The sequence below is a fragment of the Rhamphochromis sp. 'chilingali' genome (genome assembly GCF_963969265.1).
Source record: "Rhamphochromis sp. 'chilingali' genome assembly, chromosome: 10".
NCBI classification, from domain to species: Eukaryota; Metazoa; Chordata; class Actinopteri; order Cichliformes; family Cichlidae; genus Rhamphochromis; species Rhamphochromis sp. 'chilingali'.
Window position 1 is genome coordinate 7,289,690 of NC_137937.1, and position 27,275 is coordinate 7,316,964.

The window sequence follows — 27,275 nt, forward strand, 5'->3', positions numbered from 1 at the left end:
GATACAAAAGCCATAATAATAATAATAATTTTGAAAAAGTTAAATGATTCAATTATTCAAGCATTCAGAAATTGAAAAAAACAAAAACACTCAATGACTGACTGACCAGTTGGCTTATTTTCTCACAGTATTACAAACTAGTCATATAAAACATTTTAGTAAACAATTCGAAGGATATGAGTAATTTATCAAATCCTTCTCATTACTTCACAGTTGCACTGACCATGTAAAATCAGGCAGGTATGAGAGTACTAATGATGTTTAGTATAAGATGAGGGTATCTACTCCACTTGGTGCTCCTTAAGTGGTCATAAACCTCCTTTAAATGAATATGAACAACCCACATAAGAGTTAAGTAGCCACAGGTTTTCCAAAGACCATAAAACACTCTCAGAAAACGGCAAAAATAAAACGGACACAGGTTTAAACTCAAGTTGGGACTGAGCCTCCGACCACTGACAAATGAGATCAGTCATTATGTGTCAAATATTTATTCTTTTAAAACGTTTATTACTGATTAAATTCATGTAGGGAAAAATGAATAGTACATCTTTGTCTCCAGTGTACAGCAAACCACAGCTGACAAGTGTCTTTCAACCACAGCACACGGCCCATGTTTAACACATGTGCAGTTGGTGTGCTAATCATGTGTGTATGTTCTATATTGAATATAAACACACAAATATATTTATATATACATACACATAATGAAGAGAAATCATAAAGTGTGAGATCTGATATCATTTCGACGCCCTTGAGGTCGCGGTGACCTCTTGACACGTATCGGGATCCCAAACCAGCTGCCGGAGCCTGCCCAGAGGAGGAAAACAAAGTGTTTTCGACAGAAGCTTGTGCAACATCAAGCTCGCTCCCAATTCCAGAGACAGAAAAAAAATTAATAATAATGTCAGTAAGACATTGTACAACGCTTCGGCCTCTGTGGCAAATCCGGGCGGGGAGGGAGCGGATCCAGTGCTGCAGTTCATCCCCATTTGTTCTTATATTAACAGTCCCACTGTGCGCCACACTCTCAATGTGGAGGGTCGCCAAAAAACACTGTCCTGTAACACTTCAATTTGGGCAGGTAGTGCAGATCATGACCATGAAAAGCAAAGCGATAAACCTTAATGCTTTAGTCGACTGTTTAGAATATTCTGCAGGAGAAAACGCAGGAAATCCACAAGAGGTTGAATGCTAAAATGCATGGTATCTTTTTTTTTTTTCCTAAACACACCCAATCAAACAGTGTTACATGCTCAAAAACACAAGATTGAAAACCACAGTCTGCAATGTATTTGGGAGGTTTGGGTGGTTGCACAGGTGTCTTGGCGAAGAGCTTCCATGCACCGTCGCTGGACCAAATGCAGGAGTCCATCACTGAGAGGGGTGCTGATATGTGGGCATCAGGGGAGAGAAGGCTGGTTGCTGCAGGAAAAAAGAAGTAAAAGAGGGAGAGGGATGGAGGGAGCGCCTGAGGACTCAATTCACCAAACGTCTTGGCCAGCCACTGGCCACTATGGCAACAGTCCAATGAGAGGCGCTGCAGCTCCTAATATTTCTTTTTTAATATATATAATATTGGCAGTATCACGGTTTAAAAAAAAATAAAAATAAAAAAAAAGGGAAAAAAATATTTTGGGGAAAGGTTTTAAAGCAAACTCTGAAGCATAGTAAGACTGCAGTGAAAGGTGCACGAGGAGCTTGACGTCCCAGAGCTCCGAGAGTGGTTCAACTGCTCCGCTGCACTCAAAAAAAAAAAAAAAAAAAAAAAAAAATCTATTATGGATGGCTCAGCACTACTGGAAGTTAGAAAGGAAACAAGGGAAAACTTGGCAAAATACAGACAAAAAAGAAGAAAAAAAGTCACCAGTTCTGTCCATCAGATTAGTTGCTAAAGATTGACTACCAATGATCCTTCTCCTCCTCCAAGTGATTTTTCCCCCCAACAAGTCAAATAAAAGAAAACCTAGAAGTTCATGATCTGTTGGCGTGAAGCCATCGTAACACAGAAACGTTCAATGGAGATGTTCAGTGGAGAGACACCTGTTCCAAAAACTGCCCCCCTCCCTCCCCCCGCCCCAGAAAACAAACCCAAATAAATCCAGGAAAGGTGAGCCCTCCTCCTCCTCAGACGCAGAGTCCAACCCGACTCTGAATGTCCCGTGTGCAGTGGAATGAGAAGGAGAGATGAGATACTGATGTGAGAGAAACAGGGTTGTGGAAGTGGATACAAATCGGAGCATTATAGCTGTCAGTTGCAGATCCTTGAACAAAAAATTAGGACCTCAGGTCAATAGTGCCCATCTGCTGAATTCCAAATAAAACTTGATCTGATGTCTAATAAAATCTGTACAATTTTTTTTTATTAAAGTCTTCATGATTAGTTTGTCCAAAGGGGACATTTTTGCCGTCATTTTTTTTTTTTTTTTAAATCTTTCACCATATATTTATTAAATCTTTATCTGCTCTTTAATTTAGATGCTCTGAGTCCCATTGTGTATGTGTGTATATGCATGTGAAGACGCCGCCCGCTTTTCTGTGGATGGCTTCGAGTTTGTTAGCAGCACTTTTTCTTTCGTTTACTGTTCCGGGTGAGTTTGACCACGTCGTTTTGTTGCTGCTGCTGCTGCTTGGCTAGCACTTCCTTCTTGGCTTTTAGCACTAGCTCCGTGATGCAGTTGAACATCTGCCGAGAGAGGCACAAACCAAAAAGCATGAACAGATTAGAGCGGTCAGATTTGTGTGTCATAATGGTGACAAAGGAACAGTTCAAAGCCTCACTTGAGTCTTATTTCTAAATATGAAGATGCAGCCTGGATAACTGAAATTAAGAATCAGGCAACAAAAATCCACCCACAGCTGTTCACAATGGTGGAAAACCTCTGATGATGAGTTTCCACATAGATGTTGTTATTTTGTTTTGATTAGCGAGTCTTGGGGTGGATTTGTTTACCTATGTACACAAGCAGGCTAGCAAACTCGACACCATTCTCATTGCTATTCCTATAAATCTGAAGCCAATCTAACACTGCAATAAAGCAGAAGAGCACATTAACAGCCTTTGGTTAAAAAGTAATAAAATCCACTCTTAGCTTTTCAAAAATAAGGACACTATTCTTTGTGCTGTGTGATTGTGAACCGTTTTAAACAATAGCACTCACTTGAATTAACTGAGTAAACGATTAGTAGATTGTTTTGTCGGGGCAAAAACAGTAACTTTCAGCGATGCTTTGTGCAGTGACAAGCTGATCAGCAGTTATCACAGAGCTTCTGTGCATGCCTGGCGAACAGCTCCAGACCAGCTTATCAGTCTGAGGCTACAAGTAACACAAAACAACTAATTACCTCTTCAACATTTATGTTCTCTTTTGCACTCGTCTCGAAAAGGCTGATTCCCATCTGCTCTGCAAACTTCTGCGCGTCAGTTGTCTCGACCACCTTAGAGTTTGGGTCGTCGTTCTTGTTTCCCACTAAAAATAGAAAACAGCTCAGTGTAAAATAATGGAGCAAGAAATTATTCCCATACTGCCAGCAAATACAAGAGGTGTGCACTGGAGTGAAGGGCAGAGTCTATTTTTAAGCTAAAGAAGACGAGGCGAGAACAGTGCCAAGGTGTTTCTTTGGAGCGCACTCACCTAATATTCGGCACACGTCGTCACAGTTCTGGTTGATTTCATGTAACCATCGTTTTACATTGACAAAGGACTCCGCACTCGTGACGTCATATACCACTATGACCCCATGTGTTCCCCTGTAATATCTAAAGACAGAAGAAAGGGGAAACAGTCAGCTTACAGTTTGCGAAAAAGATCAATTGAATTCATTTTAATTTTATTCATATAATGCTAAATCACAACAACAGTCGCCTCAAGGCGCTTTAAATTGTGGGGTTAAGACCCTACAATAATACAGAAAAAATCCCTAACAGTCATATAACACCCTTTGAGCAAGAACTTGGTGACATTGGAAGAAACCGCCAACAGAACCAGGCTCAGTGAGGGGCCTCCGTCTGCTGTGACTAGTTAGATAAAATATTTCTAATTAGCTGAACAGTTATAACGACTTCTACTTTTACTACAGAGAAATGGTAGTATAGCAGCAAGACTAGAGAACGCTAAAACTGTTGGCCGAAGAGTATGAACAACAGTATAACTGATTACCTAAAGATAAAGGATAACAGACAGGGTAAAACATGGACGTAGCTTCGGTGGCGGAAAAAAACCCTTTGACCTGCATTTTTTCTGAACACCACATTATGGTGATGGAAAGTAACCGACAAATTTAAAAATAAATCTAAAAGTAATGCCTCAATAGAAACTGTTAGACAGGATTAATGAATAAACAGCAGAGATAGTTTGGTAAAGGTAATAACAAATAAAAGGAATTATTAAAGCTAAAGTTGGCAAATAAATATGTAAAAAATAATTTGTTAAAGTTAATAGATGAAAATAAAACACACAGCAGAAATGGCTAACACACAAAACAGACTGGAAAATTTAAAAAAAAGAAAAAGAAAAAAAAAGGCCAACAGGATTGATGTGTGAAGAGTTTTTGATACCACTACACCGTGTAACAGTTTAAGTATGCTATGGCCTGACCTTCGGTATAATTTTAATTTCAAGTCATCCCTAACTTTCTGAGCGAATAACTAATGTTATCCAGCAAAGGGAAAGACACTTGAAGGGGCACAACTTAATAAATACATTCATCAGGACAGAGTGTATGACTGTGTGAAGGAAAAAGCAACAGCACCACATTTATACCGCACAGACAAATGAACTGGCTTCAAAAACAGAGGCCAGATCTGAGAGAGTGCATCCCCAGTACCAATGCACTACGCCAAACAAACACAAAGAAACTTTTGTCAGGGATTCTCTGTGTGTGTGTGTGTGTGTGTGTGTGTGTGTGTGTGGTGACAGTTTGGGGATACAGCTTGTTTTGATAGGGTTTGGTGGCATCAAGGATTTACATCACACTATGTTATTAATGTAAATTAACATTATTGGGCATGATTTTCAATACCATAAAAAACTATTCTTACTACTGAAACTGATACAAGGGTGATCTGATGAGATGTTTTGTACTGCAAAGACTGCCAATACAAGAGTAAAGTGTAAAGCCAACACAGACCAAGCTTGGTTCTCCTCATTTATGGAAGGAGAGCGCTTCTTATTATACATACATGCTAGGGCTGGGCCATATTATACCGTTCACGGTAATACCGGTATAATGTTAGGCAACGATAGGAAAATGAAATATCGCGATAGAATATGAGTAAAACGCGCATGCGCAGTGCCTTTGTTTTCATACGCACATGGCCGATTGTTGTGTGAAACAGATGAACCAGAATTGGTTTGTAAAAATGGTGAAACTTCAGTGATGTGGAACTGGTTTGGTGTTTGTCCGTCAGATACACGACAAAGCACATTTTTTTGCAGAACAATGCAAGCGGCCGTCGTTATTGTCGTATTTGTCGGACTAAGGTGCTCTTAAATCTGGGAGTAATCTGGGTCCTAAACTCTGTATTCACCTGGTCAAACGAACACTGCAGCATCACTGAGAGTTAAAAACTGTCTAAATTCTTTCATCTTTAATAAAACGATCAGCATTGCTGCTTTACCAGGTGTAACTATGAAGTTTAACTTCCAGACATCCATGAAAACAAAATGTATTACATTTAACGGAGTTAGAAGTTAGCAGGAAGCTAGCGGAAGTTAGCTCGCTAATTTCGCTAGTTACCTAAGCATGATATTGCATGTTCTGACTGAGATTTCTGAAAAAAAAAATCAAACGTACAGCTCTGCTATCACTTCCAACATAAATGAAGACAGGAAACTAAACAGCAGTGACGTTTGTAGGGTTACTGAACACTGCAGTTTAATGTTGCAAAGCACCTCTTTTTAACTTCAGTGGATATTATACATGGTTATGCTCAGGATATGTCAGCCCATTTCTACTGGAAATGCCTTTTGGTTAAACTTTCAGCAAGGAATTTGCAATTGCACTGTTACATTTTTATAAATATTTTTGGCCATATCGCCCTGCTCTAATACATGCTACAATTAGTGAAGTTTGTAGAGTCTAATTTTCTGGCTAAACAAATCAGACTGCCTTACTTTACTGACCATTGTTCTGCACTGCTCCTGCTAGCAGACTGGTATTAATAGTGCTGACTAGTATGGGTGGAAACATCTAATTGTTTAATTAAAACTACAATGACAAAACCAAACAAACACCACAACACACACAATACTACTGTATCCTCAGTAAAAAGATACCACCCAAGCCTATTGTCTGGGTTTGTCCCCAAAGTCCTTCAATGATGGACAGACACACAGCAGCGGTGTGTGGCTGTGCGTTTATGTCTGCTCAGTGCACATGAATAAAGAACCTTAAACTGCCAAACACACAAACAGCCTCACAGCCCAACCTGATGTACCCTTTTCTGTAAAGGGTTAGCATACTGAACTCACTGAAAGAATCATCATTCAGGTGGACCGCTGCTGGCGCTTGAACATGGGACCTAGATGCCCTCGGTAGGAGTCCACCTGCGGACTTTTTACTATTGTTAATCTCATTATGTGCTCTTTTATTTACAATGCAAAACAGTAAATAATTATGAGAAAAACAACAGCATAAAAGTCTCTAAAAGAGAAAAAGATAAAGTTAAAGTGATATTATGCTGTGACTGAAGCCTGAGGCTGAAAACACAGCTGCTCACTGACATATGGCTACCACCTCAGGTTAGTCTGCCTGAGTAGACTCAGCAGGTCACTGCCCATGATCCATCTCCACAGAAACATTCATTTAGGATCTAATGAGGCACCATGCCACTCTAGTTCGGCACAGGGAACAATCACCCTTAATAGGCAGCCTGCTCGCTGGAGGGATTCCTGCAGAACAAGTCGCAACAATCCTTCCAAACTAGGACAGCTATGCTCCACAGGGGCTAAAGCGTTAAGGATTTCACGCTTTCTGGGTGATTTTAGCATTCTGATTGGCCTCCCTGCAACAGTGCTAGTACATAAGAGTAAAACATGCCCTCCTGGTCCCATTCAAGACGAAACTCGGGAGGCAAATGACGCTCCAATATCTCCCAAGCGCAGTCTGTGTCTGCTTCAGTCAAAGTCAAAAAGGGGTGAGCATGTGAGATGACTGCAGTTTAAGCTGTAGGTCACATCAATGATGTTCCTATCGGTGCTGCTCAGAGCACTGAGTGACTGACTATTTGTCATGAATATAGAAACCTATGAATGCAGACTATTTCTCTTGATACAATGGCAAAGATTACTGAAATTTATTTTTAGGAGTCTAAAAACGTGTTATCCATAATAAAAGCAATCGTTATAGTTTGATAGTTTGAAGCAACATTAGTGGGCGTGGTAATAGTCATGAGCACTAAATGCTGAAATTGCTTTACTTTTTCATTAGTTTGGGATCATATTCATTTGCATCAAGGGTTTTTTTGCCCACTAACCCACCATCTGTCACCTGGAGGTCTACTACTGCTGCATCATCCAACCTTAAAACAAAATGTAATAGACTCCAGACTTCCACTCGTGGTATTGCGAGCTATGTGGGTTGACGTAAATGATGGGACGTCTTCTGAAAGCTTAGAGAGCATCTTTCTGTAGGCTGCCATCAAACCACAAGACCAAACTGAAGTGATAATATTTCTATTTAAAAAAAAAAAAAAAAAAAAGCCTGCACAGACCAAAACCAAATTTATGCTGTTAACAACTGTTATCTCTATATCCTGACAGACTTCATGTTTATTTGTCGTAAAAGTCGACCAACGCTTAAAAGCTCTCAAAAACAGAAATTTAAATTTGCAAGAGTAGCAGCAGCACTTTTTGTGTTTTTACAGGCTTTCTGAACAGCAGTGAACTTCTGGGACAGACAGCAGTCTGTGTTCTTGGTCTATTCAGGTAAACTGTGGAGAAAAGAAAAATTTAGGCCAACGTTCCTTCTTAAAGCGTGGGAGTGCCGATCATTGTGAACCCTCAGGGCACATGGACAGCAGTGTGAAACACGCTGCAAGTGTAAGAGGGTAATGACGTACACTCGGCACCGTCATGGAGCACTACAGCACACAACAAGGAGCCTCCCTCTCACATCTGTAATTAGGATGTGTGGGGAATTCCACCCAGTTTCATAGAACAGCAATGACTTATTCTACTGCTTCCTCATATAAAACCTAATGTCAGGACCGCAAAGAGCCTTTCATGGTTTCAGACTTAATTGTTAAAACATAAACAAAAAGTTTCACCTGAAAACTCCAAGCAAAGGAGGGGGACGTGTGTGTGAATGGATCCACTTACGTTGAGGTGATGGTGCGAAAACGTTCCTGCCCTGCTGTGTCCCAGATCTGTAGCTTCACCTTCTCCCCATTGATCTCCACTGTCCGGATCTTGAAGTCCACACCGATCGTGGTGATATAGCTACCTGCGAGTGGGCACGCGAACACAAAATCGAATTTATTATGAAAACATGGAAACTGAAACGGAGATGAGTCCTGATTATACATCGCTGCTTTGGTCGACCCCCGCACCTGAAAATGTGTTGTCTGCAAATCGCAGGAGGAGACTGCTCTTCCCCACTCCTGAGGAGGAAACACAAGCACAGGAAGAGGTTTAATGTACAGCGGCACAACAACAAAAAACATATACACTATAACAGCTCTGCATTTTTGATACTGGCAAGTCTGAAAACACTTTTTTTTGCACCACAACAGAGCAAGAGTTTTGGTTTCGCATATTATATCCTAGCTAACCAAGAGCAGCAGCACGTGATGACGGCACGCACACGCACACAAAAAAAAAGAAAAGTGGGGGATGTCAAGCTGAATCGTTCCTCTAATCTTTGTGTAAATACAGATTTAGTTCTTCAAGACATAAACACGGATCTAACCTGCTGCACAGTGTACAAGCTGAAGGCTTCGGGTAAGCAAGACTACACCCTACATACTCATTCTGATGACGAAGGTAGCTCTAGAATCTTAATCGATTTAACCTCAGTGAGGCAGACACAGGGAGGCTTCTTAAAAAATTCAGATATGAAACAGTGGAATTCAGAAAGAAAGAAAGAGTAATAAAAGATGACAGGAGAGGACAAAGAAAAAAAGAGAAAGGGACTGAAAATGAGGTTAGTTTATAAGTGTGAGGAAGAGTGATTGTGAGGTTACAACTGAAAGTTAGGAAGTCACTCTTTTGGCCTGAGGTGGGACTGAACCTGCAGCCCAGTTACACAGGTTATCTATTGTGTTATTGTCATTTCATGTTTGATTTGTCCTCACATAAAAAGCTATCAGGTTCCTGTGATCTCAGCACTACAGAGTTTTGTTCAAACATACAATGACCAAAGCTTCAAAGCAGAAGAGCATTCATCAGCTTTAACATGTAGTGTGGGCCTTTAGCTTGGCAACCCCCCCCCCCCAAAAAAACAAAAAACTGTCAGGTGTAAAAATATCCAGGACACCTCTGTTGTCAGCCTGTAATTATATCTCTACATCAATGGAGCATAAATTAACCACAGACCATGGAAAAAAAGGTAATACATATCTGATACAGAAATGTTGCTCAAATTTCCATTTAGAGAATGATGTTCATGTGTACTGTGAAATTTTGTATGTCCTCTAACTTGTCATAGGTTAGAGGGTGTTCACGTTCAACTAGGGATTCAGTGAGTGGAGAATCTGATTCCCAGCAGCAGGTCTGACAACAGAACAAGGGCACAAGGTCAGAGCCCCCCAAATAAATAAATAAAAATCTCTGTGCAGCACTGCAAACAGTAGTGCTTCCATGCTGCAGCTGAGGGCACACTGGCCCCTGTGTGTGACATGCAGTGAAGGGCTTGCTGTACTGCCTTGTCTCTCCACTGTGAGAAGCCAGCTGATGGGGCAGTGCCAGGACCGGAGCTGTCAATGAATCCAAAGACCATTGCTCACAAAAGAAGTTCAGCGGGATGAGGCTCTAGCTGCTGAGGGTGGAATACTTTTTTATTTTCCCGCTTTTCTTAAAGCATGTTTTCCACTTAAAAACAAGAGGGGCAAACATTTTTTTTTCATATATACACAGATCTTAGTTATGCATCTACCTGTGGCTGTTTGTTCTAATTATTAACATGATAAAAAGGTGCTAAACATAAAGAAGCTGTCAGAGTCTTTGTGCTGTTATACCTTATACACCAAAGGGCACTTTGGTTGACACTAACCGCGGTGTCAGTCTCACTTCACTGTAGTCTGACTAACTAGATGCAAACATGTCTTTGCAGTGCAGCATTCCTCCACTCTCAACCTCCTAGGTCTCACAAGCTAACTAGCTAAATAAATAAATAACAAAACCCATTGCAACATCTTAACCGGACTTAGTTGAATTTACATCTGTGCCGGCAACTTCTTAGCATTTAACCTTCCCGGTGCAGCAAATGATAACTAACAGTTATCAACATATAACCAGGCAAGGACTTGTCATGTTAGCCTAGCTCATAGCTAGCCAACACAACCTAGCTAACTGTAGATACAAACAAAAGGCCATAACTACATCCTACTACCACAGGAACGGTATAGGTCACAGTACGTGTTGTGTTACGGCGGTAAAACAATTGTCTAAACCGATATAAGAACAATTTAGGACATTTTCAAGAGATAAATCCTTAGTGTCTGGAGGCGGTATCCGGCCTCATCGGCTGACATGCCCAGCCCGGACACACAACCTCCGCCCTGTAGCTGACACGAAAATATGGCGGATGTGTACGTTTAACACGTAATTTCAGTGCCTAAAAGACAAAATAATACACTGCAAAAGCGCCCGGATGGTACATAGCCGGGTTAAAATAGTACTTCTGCTTCCCCCATTGTAAAAAAAAAACAAGACAAGGCCCACTTCCCGTCCTGCATCCCCGGCGTCGGCTTACCGCTGTCACCGATGATGAGCAGCTTGAAGAGGTAATCGTAGTCCCTGGCCATGCCGGTAGCTGGTGGCTCACCCCCGCCGTGTACCGCTTCTTTGCTCGGTTAGCTGTCGGACTCCCTCGGTGCGTAAAGAAAATCACCAGACCCCAGATCCCCCCGGTATAAAACACCACCACCACTAAGGATATCACAAACTGTTAGCCCCCCGAGCCGGCGGCGTTTTTTCTCGGGGTTTCGCGGCGTCAGCAATCCTCACTCTCCGCTGCAAACAGCCGGAAACTCCGCTTCCTCCTCTGGTGGAGCTGCACCCAACTGTGACCCAGTCTCACTGCGCAGACTCGAGCTACAGCACAGCGGTCCCATCCCATTGATGAACACAAGAATCATGCCAGGAGAAACGCTGGAGAGTCCCGAGGATTCATGCTTCTTTTTAATGCACTGAAAACAACTTAAACCACACAATACTGAGAAGCATGTGTTGTTAAACTCGTAGTTTAACTCCACATTGCAGTAGTTTACAGGAAGTTCAACTAAATTCGTATTTGCATAGAGAGGAAATTCAGTTTGTCGGTTTTGTGTAATCAACTAGAAATAATTTGGAGCCTTAAAAGGGGGAAGACTTATTTTATTTCGCTGTTGTCTCATGGTTTTTATATATTATTTGTATTACAGTAGCTGAATTACCTTTCTCCAGTCTGCTCCACCTTTTATTTCATCCGGATTGTTGCGCAGACACACCAGGCTTCAGAGACTGGGGTACCTGTTACTTCATTTAAATATGTCCAAAACTAGAAATTATCCGATATCACTTATAATTTGATGCATTTCCAGCTCTATAGTAGCAGATATGGGCAATTTAATCTTTTACATAATTCATCTTACACTTATCCTTGGCGTTTCCCCTCAGTGCATCCTGTCTGAAATGGACTGTTTTAGCTGCCAACTTAAAGCTGTGTGCCTGAGATAAAGGGTATCTGCTCTCAGTGAGATCACACAGAGCCAAACATAGAAAAAAAAAGCCTTAAACGGAATTTAGAGTAGTTTAAGGACAAACACCAACCTCATTAACTGAAACTAGCCTCATTTAATAAGTCTCCACTGCTGTAAGAGCATACATATGGCAGAAAAAATGAAAGGCATAATAGTTCCCCTTCCTCCTCTTAATATACAAGTGGAAAACCAATCCTGAAACCTTTTTCTTCAGACATTTAAGGCCACTCGATAATATTTCAGATGTGAATGTACTCCTGCATCTCCTCTAGGCTCTGTGTTCCTGGTTTGGAAAACCTAGACCATGAAGGAAGACTTCAGACCTTGTACTCTGGGGCCTCTGGATATCTGGGGCCTGGATCTCCTCCATACCTGCTTCATACCCTGGTGGACGGGGCTATGGCTCCCCACACTCCCTAGCAGATCGTTACATGGAGAAACCTTTGGAATACAAGCATGCTGATCCACACAGGTATGCTCACAGGTGTACACACGGGTGTTCACAGACACGGACTACACCTTTCTTGGCTGCTGCCTCAAAGCACATTGTGCGCTGTCTATCTTGCGTGCTGCACAATAGCGTTTATTATTTAGTATCTACTGTTATCTACTGCTAACTAGTTTATTGTGATGGTGCGGTTTTGTTTTGTTTTTTTTATTATGTTGCTCTTTGTTGTTTGCCTTCTCTTCTGTTTTTTTTCTCCATACAGGTGATCCAGGTGGGGGTTTTTTTTTTTTCTTTCTTCCCCCCTTCTCACCGTCTCTTCTCCCCTTTGGTTTTCTTTCTCTCCCTCTCTTTCTTTCATTCTTTCTCCCTGTCCTATCCCACAGTCATGTCTGTCCCGTTTGTAGCAACCGAAAATAAAATAAATTCATAATTATAATAAAGGTCAATCAAATGGACCAATATGGCAAGGCCATGATGATCCACTTGGTAAAATAAATCCGCTTGGCATCTTTCTTGGCCTTAAGACAACAATTCTGATGGCTAAAGATCCAAACGGGACACAAAAAAATAAAAATAAATAAATAAAAATATACAAGTGGAAAACCAATCCTGAAACCTTTTTCTTCAGACATTTAAGGCCACTTGATAATATTTCAGATGTGAATGTACTCCTGCATCTCCTCTAGGCTCTGTGTTCCTGGTTTGGAAAACCTAAACCATGAAGGGAGACTTCAGACCAAATCACCAGAGTAGAAAAGCGAGATGAGGCCACATAGAAAGCAAGAGAGTGGCGAGGTTTTAACTGGAAGCCAAAAGTTTTTGTCTGCTGAAGCTTCAAGAGTAAAATCCAGCAATTGGTGAATCAGAGAACTTGGTGGAATTCAAGTGAGGTGTGACAAAGTCTGAGAGACGCCAACCTGAGAAAAACCAAGCATCCAATATTTAACACACTACATTATGAAATCCAGAACCTTTTATTATGTATTGCCTTTTTACAACTGCATCGCTGACATAAGAATGATTTGTGTTTTTATAAGAAGTTGCTTTCCCCAAACAACCGTCACACTCAAAGTTCAAATAAAAGGTAAAGAAAGGGGGGCTCTGTTTCATTAACAGTGGCAATAATTGAAATCATTTTGGTAAAATAAGTAGCAAAACACTGAAATATCAAAACAGATTTGGCATCGTGTCTTCTATTGTTGCTCGGTACAAGAGAACAACCTGTGCATCATATGATAAAATAAATTGGGCTTAAAGGCCGCTAAAACAAGGATTTAAAGTGGGGGGGGGGAAGAAAAACGCCAAAAACAAAATTTTCTGGGGAATACAGCCAAAACACTACTCATCTCAGGCTCCCCAGTGTGTCTGAGGTTCTCATACACGGATTTGTTTAATATGTCAGTAAATCTTCTGCTGCTTTCTGCAGATCAGAGCACTTCGTTGTTTAGTCCATCATGTTAGGATTGTGTCATCGATCTCTTCATTGGAGTCTGGCTGGCTGGCGATTTTTTTCAAAGACCGGCGGTGACACTCTGACAGTAGGTCATTGCTTGCAGAGTCCAGAATGGCAGTAATAGTCTGAAATGCAAAGAGAGGAGCGTGTAAAAATGTTTTGCTCTACAGATTACATCTGTGTGCAGATTACAGTAGGGAGTTGATAGTCGCACCTGCATGGTTTCCTCCCCCTGACGAAGCCGTAGCAGGTTGACGATTGTGTGTTCGCTCTGGGCCCGGACGCTCGTGTTCTTGTCCTTGGTGTTGTCCAGCAGAGTTTTCAGCAGAGGTTTGATGAGATTCACGTCCACGGAGGGCAGTGATGGTTCTTTGAATACCCACCACAGCACCCGCTCTGACACCAGTCTGACATCACTAGACTGGTTCTGAAGACACTGCAGGGTCACGCAGACAACAGATATAATGGCACAATACACACTGTTCAAAGAGGTACTCAAAGGAATCATCTTCTTATAAATACACAGGCTTCACAGCAAACACCTGATCAGACTGATATCAGCTTTCATGCTGTGCTTTTAGTGTGGAAATGTACACACTAATCACTCACACACAAAAATAAATGTTTTCTACACTCCTCATTTACAGATGCTGAATATCCTGTTGAGCACACTGCTTAGTTTCTTCCTGGCCCTCACTACTGTGCTGGTACTTTCTCTTAGTGTTCAGTTTTCTACCTAAAGACTAAGAAGAGCTGTGAGCCTAAATAAAACAATGAGCGTGAGCTATAAAACCAAAAAAGATAATACTAAAGCATAACTCTACTACAAGCAACTATATTTGTATTACACATAATTTTACTGTGAGAAGTATTAATTTAAACAGCTACACCTTTTTCCAACATTACAGTGGGCACGAGCCCATTTTTGGCAACTTGACTGCTCCCACTTCCTCACCTGTACAAATATAGAAATGGGAAGTGGACAGGGTTTGATTCTCTGCTTTACCTTAACAAATTGTGTAATCATCTGCTGGGAAACACCACTGCTCCCCTCTGTTCTCAAATGATGCTTCATCAGGTATCCCATACCTCTGATCCCACTGGTAGCAATGGGAATCTGGAAGAGGAACAAAATGCCACGCATGAGGACAAAAAGACTCTAAGATAAGGCTAGAAGATCGATCAGTGCAGCTGAAATTGCTACAAGGATGACTGACAAGCTGATAAGACAGAGTAACATATTATATGAACAAAGAAACTTAACAAGTAAATTCAATTAAAAAGATATGAAAGATAAAATGAAAATGCAAATAATTACATTAGGAATACATCAATGAGATTAAGAACACACAAAAAAAGATAATCGCACGGTGCATTAAAAGGACAAAACATCAAAATATACAATATTGAAAATAGACCAATCAATAATGGATTGGATTTATATAGCGCTTTTCAAGGCACCCAAAGCGCTTTACAATGCCACTATTCATTCACTCTCGCATTCACACACTGGTGGAGGCAGCTACAGTTGTAGCCACAGCTGCCCTGGGGCAGACTGACAGAATCGAGGCTGCCATATCGCGCCATCGGCCCCTCTGGCCAACACCAGTAGGCGGAAGAGTAAAGTGTCTTGCCCAAGGACACAACGACCAGGACAGAGAGGAGGGGATCGAAATGGCGACCTTCCGGTTACAGATGCGCTTCCCAACCCCCTGAGCCACGGTCGCCCCCTCAACAGTAATGAGACAATCTAGAGCAATAGATTGTAAGGTTGTTAGAGCGAGACAATGCTGTGTTTGCAGCCAGTCCTCAGTACTCTGTATCCATTTGCATATCAGTCATGATGAAAATGACTGTGTGGCTCATTGCTATGCAGTAGCACTGATTGTTACATAACTGTACAGTTTATGAGGTTGGGGAACCTACAGTCAGCTGAAACTGGATGTGATGAAATATTTTTCCCGCTGAAAATGCTGTATCCAGATGAAGTGACTAACTTTCACTTACTTTTGGTGCTTCGCTATTTGATAGCCTGCAACCAAATATTGATATTTTTTATTAAAACAACAGGTGCTCTCCACTAATCTGACTAACCACAGACACCATCTCATTAATGGAAATAAAACTATGGTGATGAAGAAGAAACACATAGGTTTAAAATAGTGTCATGCACAGGAAAATAAATCAGTGAGCTCATTAATTCAAGTGGAACATTATTAAAATGTAATAACAGCAGGTCCATAGTGCTTCACACACTGGGGTTGCACTGGGAAGCACACCCGGTGTCAAAATCTGCCAAATCAAATGACCCCTTGCTACTAAGGGAGCCAAAAGTAGCTTCTATAAAAAGTTAGTAGTCAAACACACACTGACACCACCACAGTGCAGCAAACAGATACCCGATTCCTCCTTTTAGAGTGTGCGGGGATATTTTTTTCCTTCTTATGTTACTTAATATCTGGACGTACAGAGTATCACAGAATCACTGTATTATGATGTATGGTAATAGTGAATGAACCGGTTCATATACAGCGCTTTTCTACTCTACTCCAGCACTCAGAGTGTTTTATACAAAAGTATTTCTATACTGAAGGCATGCATGACAATGGTTATATGGGGCCGCTGAACAGTGACAATGACATGAATGTGAAAACACCTATGGAGGATTCCTGTGGAGGAAAGGGGTCCAACTTTTCAGAGTTCAAACCTGGAGAATCAGAGTGGAAGCTGTACTGGTGACACCTTACTGCGAGGCATTACGGTGATTTTTCCATTACCGCCTGTCACATCTCAGTTGTTTAATCCTTATAGTAAAAGAGTACATTGGTTTATTAACAGTGGTTTGAAATATATTTTTTGATCTGGTGTTTTTCAGAAGTGACTGTGTTACCTTGATGTTTCCAAGAGACATTACCACAACAAAATCACAACACACTTCCCAAAATGGCAACTATTTCTACTGTTTTCCAATCTCCCTGTGGGTATCTATGAGTAAACTCTCTGCTCACCCTATCAGCGGTGGCATTGGCCAAGATGGTCTCTGTCACAGTGTCACAGTACTCGTTCCCACACAGCTTCCCGGGAGCAGATTTGACGGCGATGGCCAGGGCCAAGCTGCGACCGTGACGCACCATCCAGTCCACACCAGACACGTCGGCTAAAGAGAGGCAGACCGTTCATGAGCTCGTGGCATCACTGCTCGGCTAACGCACAAAATAATGCAGCACACAGCAGCAGACAATAACAAGCTGAAGCTTTTTTTTGATGCAGATACACTGGACAAACATACATTAAATGTTTTTATAAAAGGATTTTTTAAATTTCAAATTTCTTAGCGCTATAATTATTTCACTCTATAACTCACAATGAGCAGGAAAAAGGACATCTGATGATGGTCACAATGACAAAGCAACCCTACACACACTTACAATGAGATCCTGAGAGAGGTGTAAAATAACTTTGCACACAAATACCAACCTAAGACATGCTGAAGTAACACACTCTTCAGCTCCTCCTCTGACAGGAAGGCACACAGCTCACCAACACAGCCGGCTGAGGCCATACGAGTTGCATCCTGCAAGTGCACACACAGACACACACACCAATAAGACAGCCAGACAGAGACAGGTTGTGTGTCATTTATTCTCAAACTGACACGAAGACTAAAACCACCTTTTTAGAAAACCACATCCTCTTTGTCTGACTTCCGTTTTTCTACTGAGATCACAGAGGAAACTCTACTTGTGAATAACTCTGAAATCTGCTTATACACGTACTTCACTGCTAATTACTTTATGCATCCAGTAGCTACTGCAGGTTCTGGGTTGGAAAAAAGGGTTGCAACACATTCAAAAGAAGTCTTTGAGGGCTGCTCGTCATACCTCGTCATGTCCCAACATGCCTAGCAATGTGGTGGTGATGTTTTTGCGGATGGCTGGGTCCACCTTTGATCCGGCCCCCTGGATGACAAACCTTAAGGCCTGGAGCATAGTCTCCCTGTGAACACAAACAGGAGAATTAAACTAAAAGACAAAAGCAAATATTTTTTATTTCATGTAAAAACATGTAAGCAGATATTGTATTTTGGATATAAACACACAGCACAAACTACAGTTTTTGCTAATTATATGCTAAAACTCAACTTCCCAGAAATATGATAGAAGATTTGTAGTAAATTTGTCAGTGCTTTCTGGTGGACAAAGGATGTAATGAGGAACTATTTTTTTAAAGATAAATCCAAACACATTTGCATTTCTGTACTCTGGCTCTCCTTCCATCGTACACTTTTTAGAGTTAAGCTGGTGTCAGGCTGCACTATCAGCTTCTAGTTAATAATATTTTGGGAGAAATGTTTCAGACTTTAAAACTGACTCCAAACCAAGCAGCAACTAGAAAACTGAAGCCAGCAGAGGCCAGCCGATAAAGGATTTGTTTTTGGACCGACACCAATATTTGATGATTTAAGAAAAAAAGAAAAAGATCCCAAATTCTAAATCATTGGCTGATATTATTACTGCTTATGCTTCTTAAGCAGATTTTCCTAACATCTGATATGTGTACTTATTAATTGCGCTCTGCTCGACACTGTTCAGATCAGATTGTTGTCGCATTTCTTGCAAAAAGTGACGCTACAGAGTGCCCTCTGATGGACAAACTGTGCAATGTCAGCACCCACAACACAACTGAAGAGTGTTTCTCCAGCCTCTTCTTTACTATTTAATTTTTATCAGTGAGGAGATCGGTAGAGTGGCAAATAGCTAATACTGGTCACTAATTTAAGCCTACCGATAAATTAAATAAATGCTCTTTATGTTCCTTATTAGAGCAAAAAAGTTACAAAACACAAACACTGTTGTGTCTACTTTAAAGAAGTTAATGTTGAGGATACAACAAGGCTCCACCAGGTTTAAAAAAAAATAAAAATAAAAAAATCATTCTTTCAATGACACGTGTGCCAATATAAAGAGCTGTACTGGCAGCTGGTGTGCCCAATTTATGACTTCTCCATATTTTTTGTGCTCATGGTGCCTTTGGGAGTCTTCATGCTGAAATTAAGTGACAAATAAAATGACTTTCTGGGTGATTCAGTCCATCCTGAAGTTTGTGCTCTGTGCCCTGAAGGTTTGGTTCTGGTGTTTGGCAGTAATTAGCATGTAAATGCTTTCTCAGCATATTCTATTGTCTAAATGATTATTCCAAAATAGAGGAGTGAACTGCCCTCTTTAATATACAGGCTAAGCTTCATACACACATTTTCAGACTAATGGCTCCCAGTCTGTGCTTGTAACATTAAGACAAAGCAGCATCTTTAATCAGATGATACATTTCAACTTCTCTATTTGTGGAGATAAAATGATTTAAAATATTAACATCACAGGCTCACACATTTTGAAAATTCTGTTGGGGATGTTTATTGTTGCTGATTCTGTACTGAACAATACCAGACTGCACACAAACCTGACTCCAGAGTCCTCGGCATTGCGAATTGCAGAGAGTTGCTCAGTGAAGAGTGGATCGACCTTGGCGTGGATGGAAACCAGCTGACCCAGAGCCTCTGCTGCCCTCAGTCTTACAGCACGGCTTGAATCCTGCAGGGCTTTCAGGAAGGTGGTCTGGAGCTGAGGCAGGAAGGGCTTCAGGGCTATGCCCACCTGGAGGAGGAACGCAGTGCAAAGGTTAGAGCCTTCTGACAGAAACTTTGACCAGCTTTGGAGAGGTACGGTTGGCCATTTTGTCTTCCACCAGACCTTTGCCAGCAGCAGGGTGAGAGTCTCTAATAGAGCAGTCTTCACAGTCCAGGCAAAGCGGTCTCCTAAGATACGAATAAGAGGTCCAGTGATGTTGACTACAGACGGCCGCAGAGCCTCGGGAGACGTCAGTTTGATGACCCCTCCTAATGCTTTAGCCGCCTCTTCTTTCTGTTCAGGGGTGCCAGTGAGGACACCTTCTCTCAGGACTGGCAGGATACAGGTCACACCCTATGTAAGCATCGAGATAAAAATAAAAATATTAACTGAACAGAGCTGAAAGAAACCAACATTTCCCAATTAATGTTTAATTGGTGGCATATTGAAATTGCTTTTTTGTTCCCTGAACAGTCAAGAATCCACAGGTAATATACATACACAATGATATAAACACTTTTGAAAGCTGGATCCAGTGGACATGTGGTACTTTGCTTTTTTGAAGAACTAAACAACATTAAAATCAGATTGTTACTGAAAGTGTGTAAGCCAGGTTAAAACACACTTGGCCCATTGCAGTGCCCGCTCTTATTGAGCAAATCAATAGAAAGACCTCCACGTGAATGATCACTATTAATGAGTTTCTAATTATGTGGACACAGTTCATGTCACAAATGTGCCCACTCAAAGCTCTGCTCACTTGACAGAACAAGAACTCAATAGGATGAATGAGCTGCTGTAGAATGACATCACCATGCTGTAATAATGTAGCAATAGTGTTTATTGTGTCAGGCGCTGCCCTCTTACCTTCTTGGGCAGACAGAAACCAGGAAGGTGCTGACCCTTCACGTCTCCGGCTACTGATCTAATGTCTCGATGCAGATCGTCGATTAGAGCCAGCTGGCTGCTTGCATCCAGTTTCTAAAGAACACATCAAAGCCACAGTGAGTTTGCATTTCACCTTTGATTTAAAAACAATCAAAAGGTCCACTGTTTTATTTACTAACATATTTTGTACTAGACTATGAAAGCTCATGCAAATGGAAAGAAATTTTTATAGGAACACACCTTGGTGATGGAGTTGATGGTGTCCCAACTCTGAGACAAAACCTCTGGGTTGGAATCGTTAAGAAGGCGGATGACGCCTGACAGCAGCGTGCGTGTGTGGGCACTGTAGTCCAGTCGAGTGCGAGCAAAGTAGGCATTGAGGATGGTGACGGCAGCCTGTCTGAGGCCAGGATCGGTGCCCCGTGTGGCCTCCAGCAGGTCTTCTATGATGATCCGCTGGCCCACTTCATCCTCCACAGAAAGGATCACCGTCTGACAGCTGCACAATTCCTGGTGCAAAGGTAACAACATCCAGTCATATCATTCAGAAAGGCAGTTTAAAATATGCAGTGTTCACAGTAAAATAACCACTAAAAAGTCAGAGTTAATAGAAGCAACACCATGACATTTTAATGGAGCTCACTTCTCGCATAGATCTGAAAAGTATTTTAGGGTTTAAATGCGTTGTAAATATTTACACCACAAAACTGCAGCTCTTTCTAAATCACTGCCAATACCTTTGTGTACAAAATGTTTTGAAATAAATTAAGAAGGTTTTAAAAGACAGGGAGACCACAGACTGGATAGTAACTGATTTAACCTGGTGATGGTCAAAGCTGTGCTTTAAAAAGGGGAAAAAAATAATCTGAGCCTAGAGGGGAGACATGGTGTTCTGGTACGTCTGCAGCTGCATTTTGAATGACAATAAGAGGAAATCAAAGTAGGACATATGGCCTGTTTAGCAGATAAGAAGGATTTTAATTCTCCAGTTGATTTAAAATAGAAGAAGCTACTGAGCAGAACTGGGCAACAGCAGTAGTGCTGGAGTATTGTCTCAGAATACTACAAAGTTAACATATACAGGAGTGGTATGGTATTAAAAAACAAACAAGCAAATAAGAAAAATCTGACTAAAGGACGTTAACAAAATCCTCAAACACAACAGAATCAGTAGGGAAGCTTTATATTTGGAGATTGCTGGTTGTACCTGTGCTTCGTCCTCTGTTCCCAGTTTTCCTTTGAGGGAAGAGAGCAGGGCAGGGAGGATGACTCCTAGATGACGTGTCAGAGCATCTCCAGCCACAGCAGACAGGAAGGCCAGTACTCGGGTGTTTACAGGAGGAGCAGTCAGCTAGCAGAAGCACAGAGAACACTGGATTATAGTCACACAACATAAAAATGACATAAAGGCCTTAAAAAGGAAATCACGTGTGATGCTTTACCTTTGGAACCAAGTAAGGCAGCACAGAACGACTCTTTACTGCCATGACTTGCTTCAGGCCATCCAAAGCAAACTCAGCCGTTTCCTCATCATCCTGCAAAAACATGTTCGGTATGAGATATAGACTAGACTGCAAAGCTTCTTAAATCCTACAGATTTCATATTACATTTTCCCCCTCACTCCCTCACCAGCTGTTTGAGCAGGGTAGGCAGGATGTCATCCAGCGCCTGGTGACCGATGGTTGCATGGAGCTGCTCAAAGGTTTTGGCTGCAGCCTCTCGGACCTCCTCCAGAGGGTCACACAGAGCCTTCCTCACTGTAGGGACGAGTGACTCAGAGAAAACAAGCACCTGCAACACAAGTGTCAACAGATTTAAGGTTTTAAGTTTACTAGAATTTTCAGCTTAAGCTAAAACAGGCCCCACTGCTTGATTCAGAACCATTTTTAATAAATAAAATCATTGTAAAAGTTCTAATTCAATCCCACGAGCTATAATAATTACAAACGTGCGGAAAAAATGTGTGTTACAACAGCAGTGTGACTCACAGCGTCTTTACTGGTGGACTTCATGATTTCACTGAGGCCGATGCAGACACCTTGCCTCTCATCGCTCTTGTCAGAGCGCAGGCCCTCCTCCAGGATGGGAATGATCTCCGGGAGAATCTTCTCTCCAAGTTTCCTCACCAGATCACCCAGCGTCCGAGCAGCGATCTAAAACCGTGCAGACAAATGACGTTAACAAAAAGCTCTGTATGACTACTTTCACGTCAAGAGCCAAACAGAAACACCAGAGATCATGAAAAGAGTTAAAGAAAAACAAGCATTACTGTTCTTTTGTCAGGACACGTAGAAGCCAGGAAGCCCAGCAAGAGTGTGAAGAGGGTTGGGAGGATTTCTCTCAAAGTTCTGGGGGTGTTGGACACCACGATCTTCCACACGTGGAGAGAAGCTTGTCGAACCACGAGCTGGGTGTCTGAACGGCCCATGTAGAGGCCTGAGAGGACGCGGTTACGACGCTCAGCTCCCAGAGCACTAATGATAGCCTGAGAGGGGTAAAGGTCAAAGATCAGCAAACAAAATTCAACCAATATCAGTTAATAGAAAATGAACTGCTGAGAAAAAAAAATATATACATATTCATACTTTATTGGATGCAGCAGTTCCAAAGTTGTCGTCCTCTGACGCCGTCTCTGTGGTCATCTTTCCGGTTACTCCAGAGATATGGAACAGCAGGTCGCCAAGCAGCTGCACAGAGCTGAATCTATAAACCAACAAGGGCACGAGTCAGCAGGTCAGTAGCTCTATGAGTGACATTTATTGAACTGCCAACATGTTACCGTGCATTTATCTGACCTGATTCTCCACAGGTCATCAAACAGTCCTTGTTCCAGCTCGGGAAGCAGCAGTGCGATGGCGGTCTCAGCGTACATGCTGATGATTCTCTGGCCGGCTCGCAGTGCCGTGTCTCGCACGTACTCGTTCTCATCGGCCAGCGCCTGGTGGACGAGAGAGAGCATGAGGCTGCAGTGAAACATGTACGTGAACACGATACACAGTGAAAAACTGAAAATAGCTATACAAAAAAAGAAACATTTTTATATTATTATTCATTGTGATTTTAAAATGTTTTACTCTTAGCAGTAAGTAGCTCTTAGTAACCAGTACCTTGAGAATGCAAGGGATGATGGGACCAACATAGGGAGTAAATTTATCTCCAAAAGTGAGCGGCAGGTAGATGAACATCATGATGTAGCCATCTCTGACGTGGGAAGCAATGTCCACCTTGCTGGCAGTTTGCACTACGTCTGGCATTAGCTTGTCCAGCTTCTCTACTCCCAGTCCAGCCATGACCTCAGCCAGACCTGAAAAAGACCGTCACACAAACCACTGAGCTCTTGGCTTTGAGCACAAATCAGAAACACGAGGACAGAGTAGAGAAGAACCCACCTTGTGCAGCTCCTGAGCGGTCCACAGAGCTCTGCTCAGAGGCCAGCGTCTCCATGAGCCACGGCAGCAGGTCGTCAAAGCAGGACTCACCCATCCCCTTAACCATGGCACCCAGGGCTTTAGCTGATACTGTACGAACCTGAAGGGGGAAAGAGAAGGAAACATGATAAAAGATGAAAGGAAGAAATGAGAGGAGATAAAATGAAGTTAAAAAAAACAAACAAAAAAAAAAACAACACGGAGTGAACTGCTGCTTCATCGTCAGCTACATACATACAGGATTATTTAAGAATACTAAACACACCTCAGGCACCGGGTCCAACAAGGAGGCCTTCAGTCCAGGAATAACACTGGGTAGGTATGGTGACAGATCCTGTAAGGAGCAGAAGAAAACAAAAACAAAGCAAACAAATCATTAAGAAAAAGCTTTGGAAAACACTAGTTTTACTGAATGGACTACTCTGATATTTCGCTTATCCCCGTGTACCTTCTGGTCAGTGAGCGAGTACATGTTTCCAATGATCTGAGCAGCCATCTTGCGAGTGTCAGTGGAGCGATCCTGGAAGGCTCTCTGGACGATGGGCATGATGAGGGCGAGAGAGGGGGCGTCGATGAAGTGCACAAACTTGGTGTCCAGCAGCGTCTGCAGGCACGTCTGGGTTTTCCTGGACGGGTCGGTGAGAGCATCCAATAGGATGGGGGTGATAGCTGGAAGAGAAAAACAAACTTAGCTGTTAGCATTACTGTACCTACCACTGGTATAATACCAGTAGATTACAGATGGTCGCCCTCCCTAATCCTGGTTCTGCAGGGGGTTTCTTCCTGTTTACATGGATTTTTTCCTTCCCACTGTCGCCAAAGTGCTTGCTCATACGGGGTCGTATCATCATCATCGTTTATTTATATAGCACTTTAAAAACACACAAGGCTGACCAAAGTGCTGAACAATAGAAATATAATAGATTCCATAATAATAATAATAAATACGATAAAATAATAAACATAGCAAAAACAATAAAATATAAGTAAATTAAAGTCAGTCAACCACTGAGTCAAAAGCCAGTGAATAAAAATGCGTTTTCAATCTGGATTTAAAAACCAGCACTGATGTCGATCGCCTAATGTGAAGAGGAAGATTATTCCAAAGCTTAGGAGCCACGATAGAGAACGCTCGGTCTCCTCTCAGTTTCAGCCGTGATTTGGGGACTGAGAGCAACAGCTGCTCAGCTGACCGGAGCGAACGAGTGGGGACATAGGGCTTCAGCAAATCAGACAAATATGCAGGTGCCAGACCATTTAAAGATTTAAAAACCAATAAAAGAACCTTAAAATGAATCCTAAATTCAATTGGAAGCCAGTGCAGGGAGGCCAGAACCGGAGTAATGTGCTCAAATTTCCTTTTACCAGATAAAAACCGTGCCGCAGCATTCTGTACTAGTTGCAGGTATGTCAGAGTGCCCAGTCCAACCCCTATTAAAAGGGAGTTGCAATAATCCAAGCGTGAGGTTATAAAAGCGTGGATAACAGTCTCCAAGTCACGCCTTGAAAGAAAAGGTTTAACCTTCGACAGACGCCTGAGTTGATAGAATGACGATTTCACCACCCCATTCACGTGGCCATCAAAGGTAAGTGCAGAGTCGATTTTTACCCAAGATTGGTAATCGAGCTCTTCAGGTGAGGGGTCAGAGCAGCAAGGTCAACATCAGGGATATCAGAGGAACGATTCGGGCCAAACAGAATTGCTTCCGTTTTACGTTCATTAAAATTTAAAAAGTTTTGAGCCATCTATGACTTAACATCACTAAGGCAATCAAGCAGGAGTCTAATTGGGGAGCTATCAGAATGACTGAAAGGAAAATAAAGCTGGCAGTCATCAGCATATAGATGAAATGAAACTTTGTGTTTACGAAAGATTGCACCCAGCGGCAGGAGATACAATGTAAACAGTAATGGCCCAAGAATAGATCCCTGTGGTACACCCCATGGCAGAGGGGCCACAGAGGACAATGACGAGCCCAACTTAACACAGAAGCTCCTGTTTGACAGGTATGATTTTATCCACAGGAGTGCAAAGCCAGAAATGCCCACATAAAGCTGTAATCGAGAGATCAGCAGGTCGTGATCCACTGTGTCAAATGCAGCAGTAATATCTAGTAGTATAAGCACCACATGTTTACCACAGCCCGTCGCTACCAGAATATCGTTCATAACCTTTATGAGAGCTGTCTCTGTGCTATGAAACTGCTTAAAGCCGGACTGAAAAACATTTGAGAGTTGTTTAGATAATCCATCAGCTGAGTATGAACAACCTTTTCCAAGATCTTACTCAGAAAAGGAAGTTTAGAGATGGGTCTAAAGTTTGACATTACTGAAATATCTGAGCCGGGCATCTTAAGTAAGGGGTGAATAACTGCATGCTTAAGGTTGTATGATTGTTGGATTTTTCTCTGTATGTATTATTGTAGGGTCTACCTTACAAAATAAAGCACCTTGAGGCGACTGTTGTTGTGATGTGGCGCTGTATAAATAAAACTGAATTAAATTAATATGCAACTCGTCATATCATAAGGTGTTGTACTAGATGTACTAGACATTGTTGAGATGATTTGTTCCAGTCACTCAGAACAAAACAAACCTTTTTGGCTAAATATTTTAGAGTGAGCCAATTATGGTTATTTACATTCTGTTTTTATTGTTAGACTGTATTTGGTGCAGCCCCTCAGATGATTTTTTTCTACTTGCAAACTGCAGATTTTAACAGGTGGGTGGGCTTCAGTGCTCTGAGATTAAGGATATCTGTTCTCATTATTATCACGCAAAGAGTTCAAAAGGACTGCCTGAAGCTGAGCTTTTCATGCTTTGGGCTGAAGTTTTGGCTCACGGAGATTAGCTGTACACTGACCTCATTTGAAACTTTGAGCAGGTTAAAGCTTAGCATTCACTGTTGGAAAGTATACATGACAAAATAAGGGAAAGTGCAATATTTCCACTCTAAAAAGTGCATTCAAATTTAGGAATGCATTCCTGTGTTAAAAAAGGATTAAACTCATTGCAGCAGAGTATAGCTTTCATTTTATTTGCTCTTCATCGACACTACCTGAAACAGTAGCTTCTGAATGAAGACAAAGGAAATATTCAGATTTTCTGTTTCTTAATCCTCTTTGGGTCCATATTTTATGACTGCCTATGAGCAACAAGCCTTCTGCATTGGCAGCTGTGCCTCAAGACACTGAATCACTTACCCAGGATCTCTGGGTTGCGGATGACTGAGCCAATTTGTCGGAGGGCCTGCTGGCCGGCCTTCTGCACCTTCACATGGGAGTCAGTCAGCACCTCCGTCAGCTTGGGCACAATGCTGGGCAGGCAGGAGGACAGCTGCTTGGGTGCACAGTAAGCCATGGCACCCAATAACTCCACAGAACCTGCAGGAACAAGAGGGGTGAGCGACGGGATTGGAGTAGTCATCTGACTGAGACTGATTATTACCCATTTATGAACTCTTCAGTGCTGTTACAACAGCTGAAAACCACACGTGTAACTACTGTTCTCTAGTTACATGTGTGTGTGTGC

General features: G+C 41.9%; 2 protein-coding genes across 2 annotated transcripts in view; both read right to left on the reverse strand.

Annotated features, from left to right (window-relative positions):
* Nucleotides 1-489: 489 nt before the first annotated feature.
* rab35b (RAB35, member RAS oncogene family b) lies at nucleotides 490-11,157 on the reverse strand. Its single transcript, XM_080893537.1, has 6 exons — nucleotides 10,915-11,157; nucleotides 8,552-8,602; nucleotides 8,322-8,445; nucleotides 3,636-3,760; nucleotides 3,346-3,470; nucleotides 490-2,686 (listed from the first exon to the last, which is right to left on the reverse strand). The coding sequence occupies exons 1-6, from the start codon at nucleotides 10,964-10,966 to the stop codon at nucleotides 2,558-2,560; spliced, it is 606 nt and encodes a 201-aa protein (XP_080749663.1). The 5' UTR covers nucleotides 10,967-11,157; the 3' UTR covers nucleotides 490-2,557.
* A 2,148-nt stretch (nucleotides 11,158-13,305) lies between these two features.
* gcn1 (GCN1 activator of EIF2AK4) overlaps nucleotides 13,306-27,275 on the reverse strand; it is a 29,403-nt gene continuing 15,433 nt past the window's right edge. Inside the window, exons 36-57 of the mRNA XM_080893617.1 lie at nucleotides 26,948-27,127; nucleotides 24,193-24,413; nucleotides 24,010-24,078; nucleotides 23,706-23,844; nucleotides 23,424-23,620; nucleotides 23,112-23,254; nucleotides 22,902-23,019; nucleotides 22,586-22,801; nucleotides 22,305-22,469; nucleotides 21,946-22,107; nucleotides 21,758-21,850; nucleotides 21,523-21,666; nucleotides 20,556-20,825; nucleotides 20,295-20,408; nucleotides 19,551-19,781; nucleotides 19,261-19,454; nucleotides 17,685-17,799; nucleotides 17,281-17,377; nucleotides 16,812-16,960; nucleotides 14,810-14,920; nucleotides 14,018-14,239; nucleotides 13,306-13,928 (exon numbers count right to left, since the gene is read on the reverse strand). Of these exons, the coding sequence (XP_080749743.1) occupies nucleotides 13,803-13,928; nucleotides 14,018-14,239; nucleotides 14,810-14,920; nucleotides 16,812-16,960; nucleotides 17,281-17,377; nucleotides 17,685-17,799; nucleotides 19,261-19,454; nucleotides 19,551-19,781; nucleotides 20,295-20,408; nucleotides 20,556-20,825; nucleotides 21,523-21,666; nucleotides 21,758-21,850; nucleotides 21,946-22,107; nucleotides 22,305-22,469; nucleotides 22,586-22,801; nucleotides 22,902-23,019; nucleotides 23,112-23,254; nucleotides 23,424-23,620; nucleotides 23,706-23,844; nucleotides 24,010-24,078; nucleotides 24,193-24,413; nucleotides 26,948-27,127 (3,476 nt within the window). The 3' untranslated portion in view covers nucleotides 13,306-13,802. The remainder of the gene's footprint in view (nucleotides 13,929-14,017; nucleotides 14,240-14,809; nucleotides 14,921-16,811; nucleotides 16,961-17,280; nucleotides 17,378-17,684; nucleotides 17,800-19,260; nucleotides 19,455-19,550; nucleotides 19,782-20,294; nucleotides 20,409-20,555; nucleotides 20,826-21,522; nucleotides 21,667-21,757; nucleotides 21,851-21,945; nucleotides 22,108-22,304; nucleotides 22,470-22,585; nucleotides 22,802-22,901; nucleotides 23,020-23,111; nucleotides 23,255-23,423; nucleotides 23,621-23,705; nucleotides 23,845-24,009; nucleotides 24,079-24,192; nucleotides 24,414-26,947; nucleotides 27,128-27,275) is intronic.

Coding starts and splice junctions, on each gene's coding strand:
- rab35b (XM_080893537.1), bottom strand. CDS start 10,966: ATGGCCAGGGACTACGATTACCTCTTCAAGCTGCTCATCATCGGTGAC. Junction 3,761..8,321: donor TTTCGCACCATCACCTCAAC/GTAAGTGGATCC, acceptor TTCTGTCTTTAG/ATATTACAGGGGAACACATG. Junction 3,471..3,635: donor CGACGTGTGCCGAATATTAG/GTGAGTGCGCTC, acceptor TTCTATTTTTAG/TGGGAAACAAGAACGACGAC.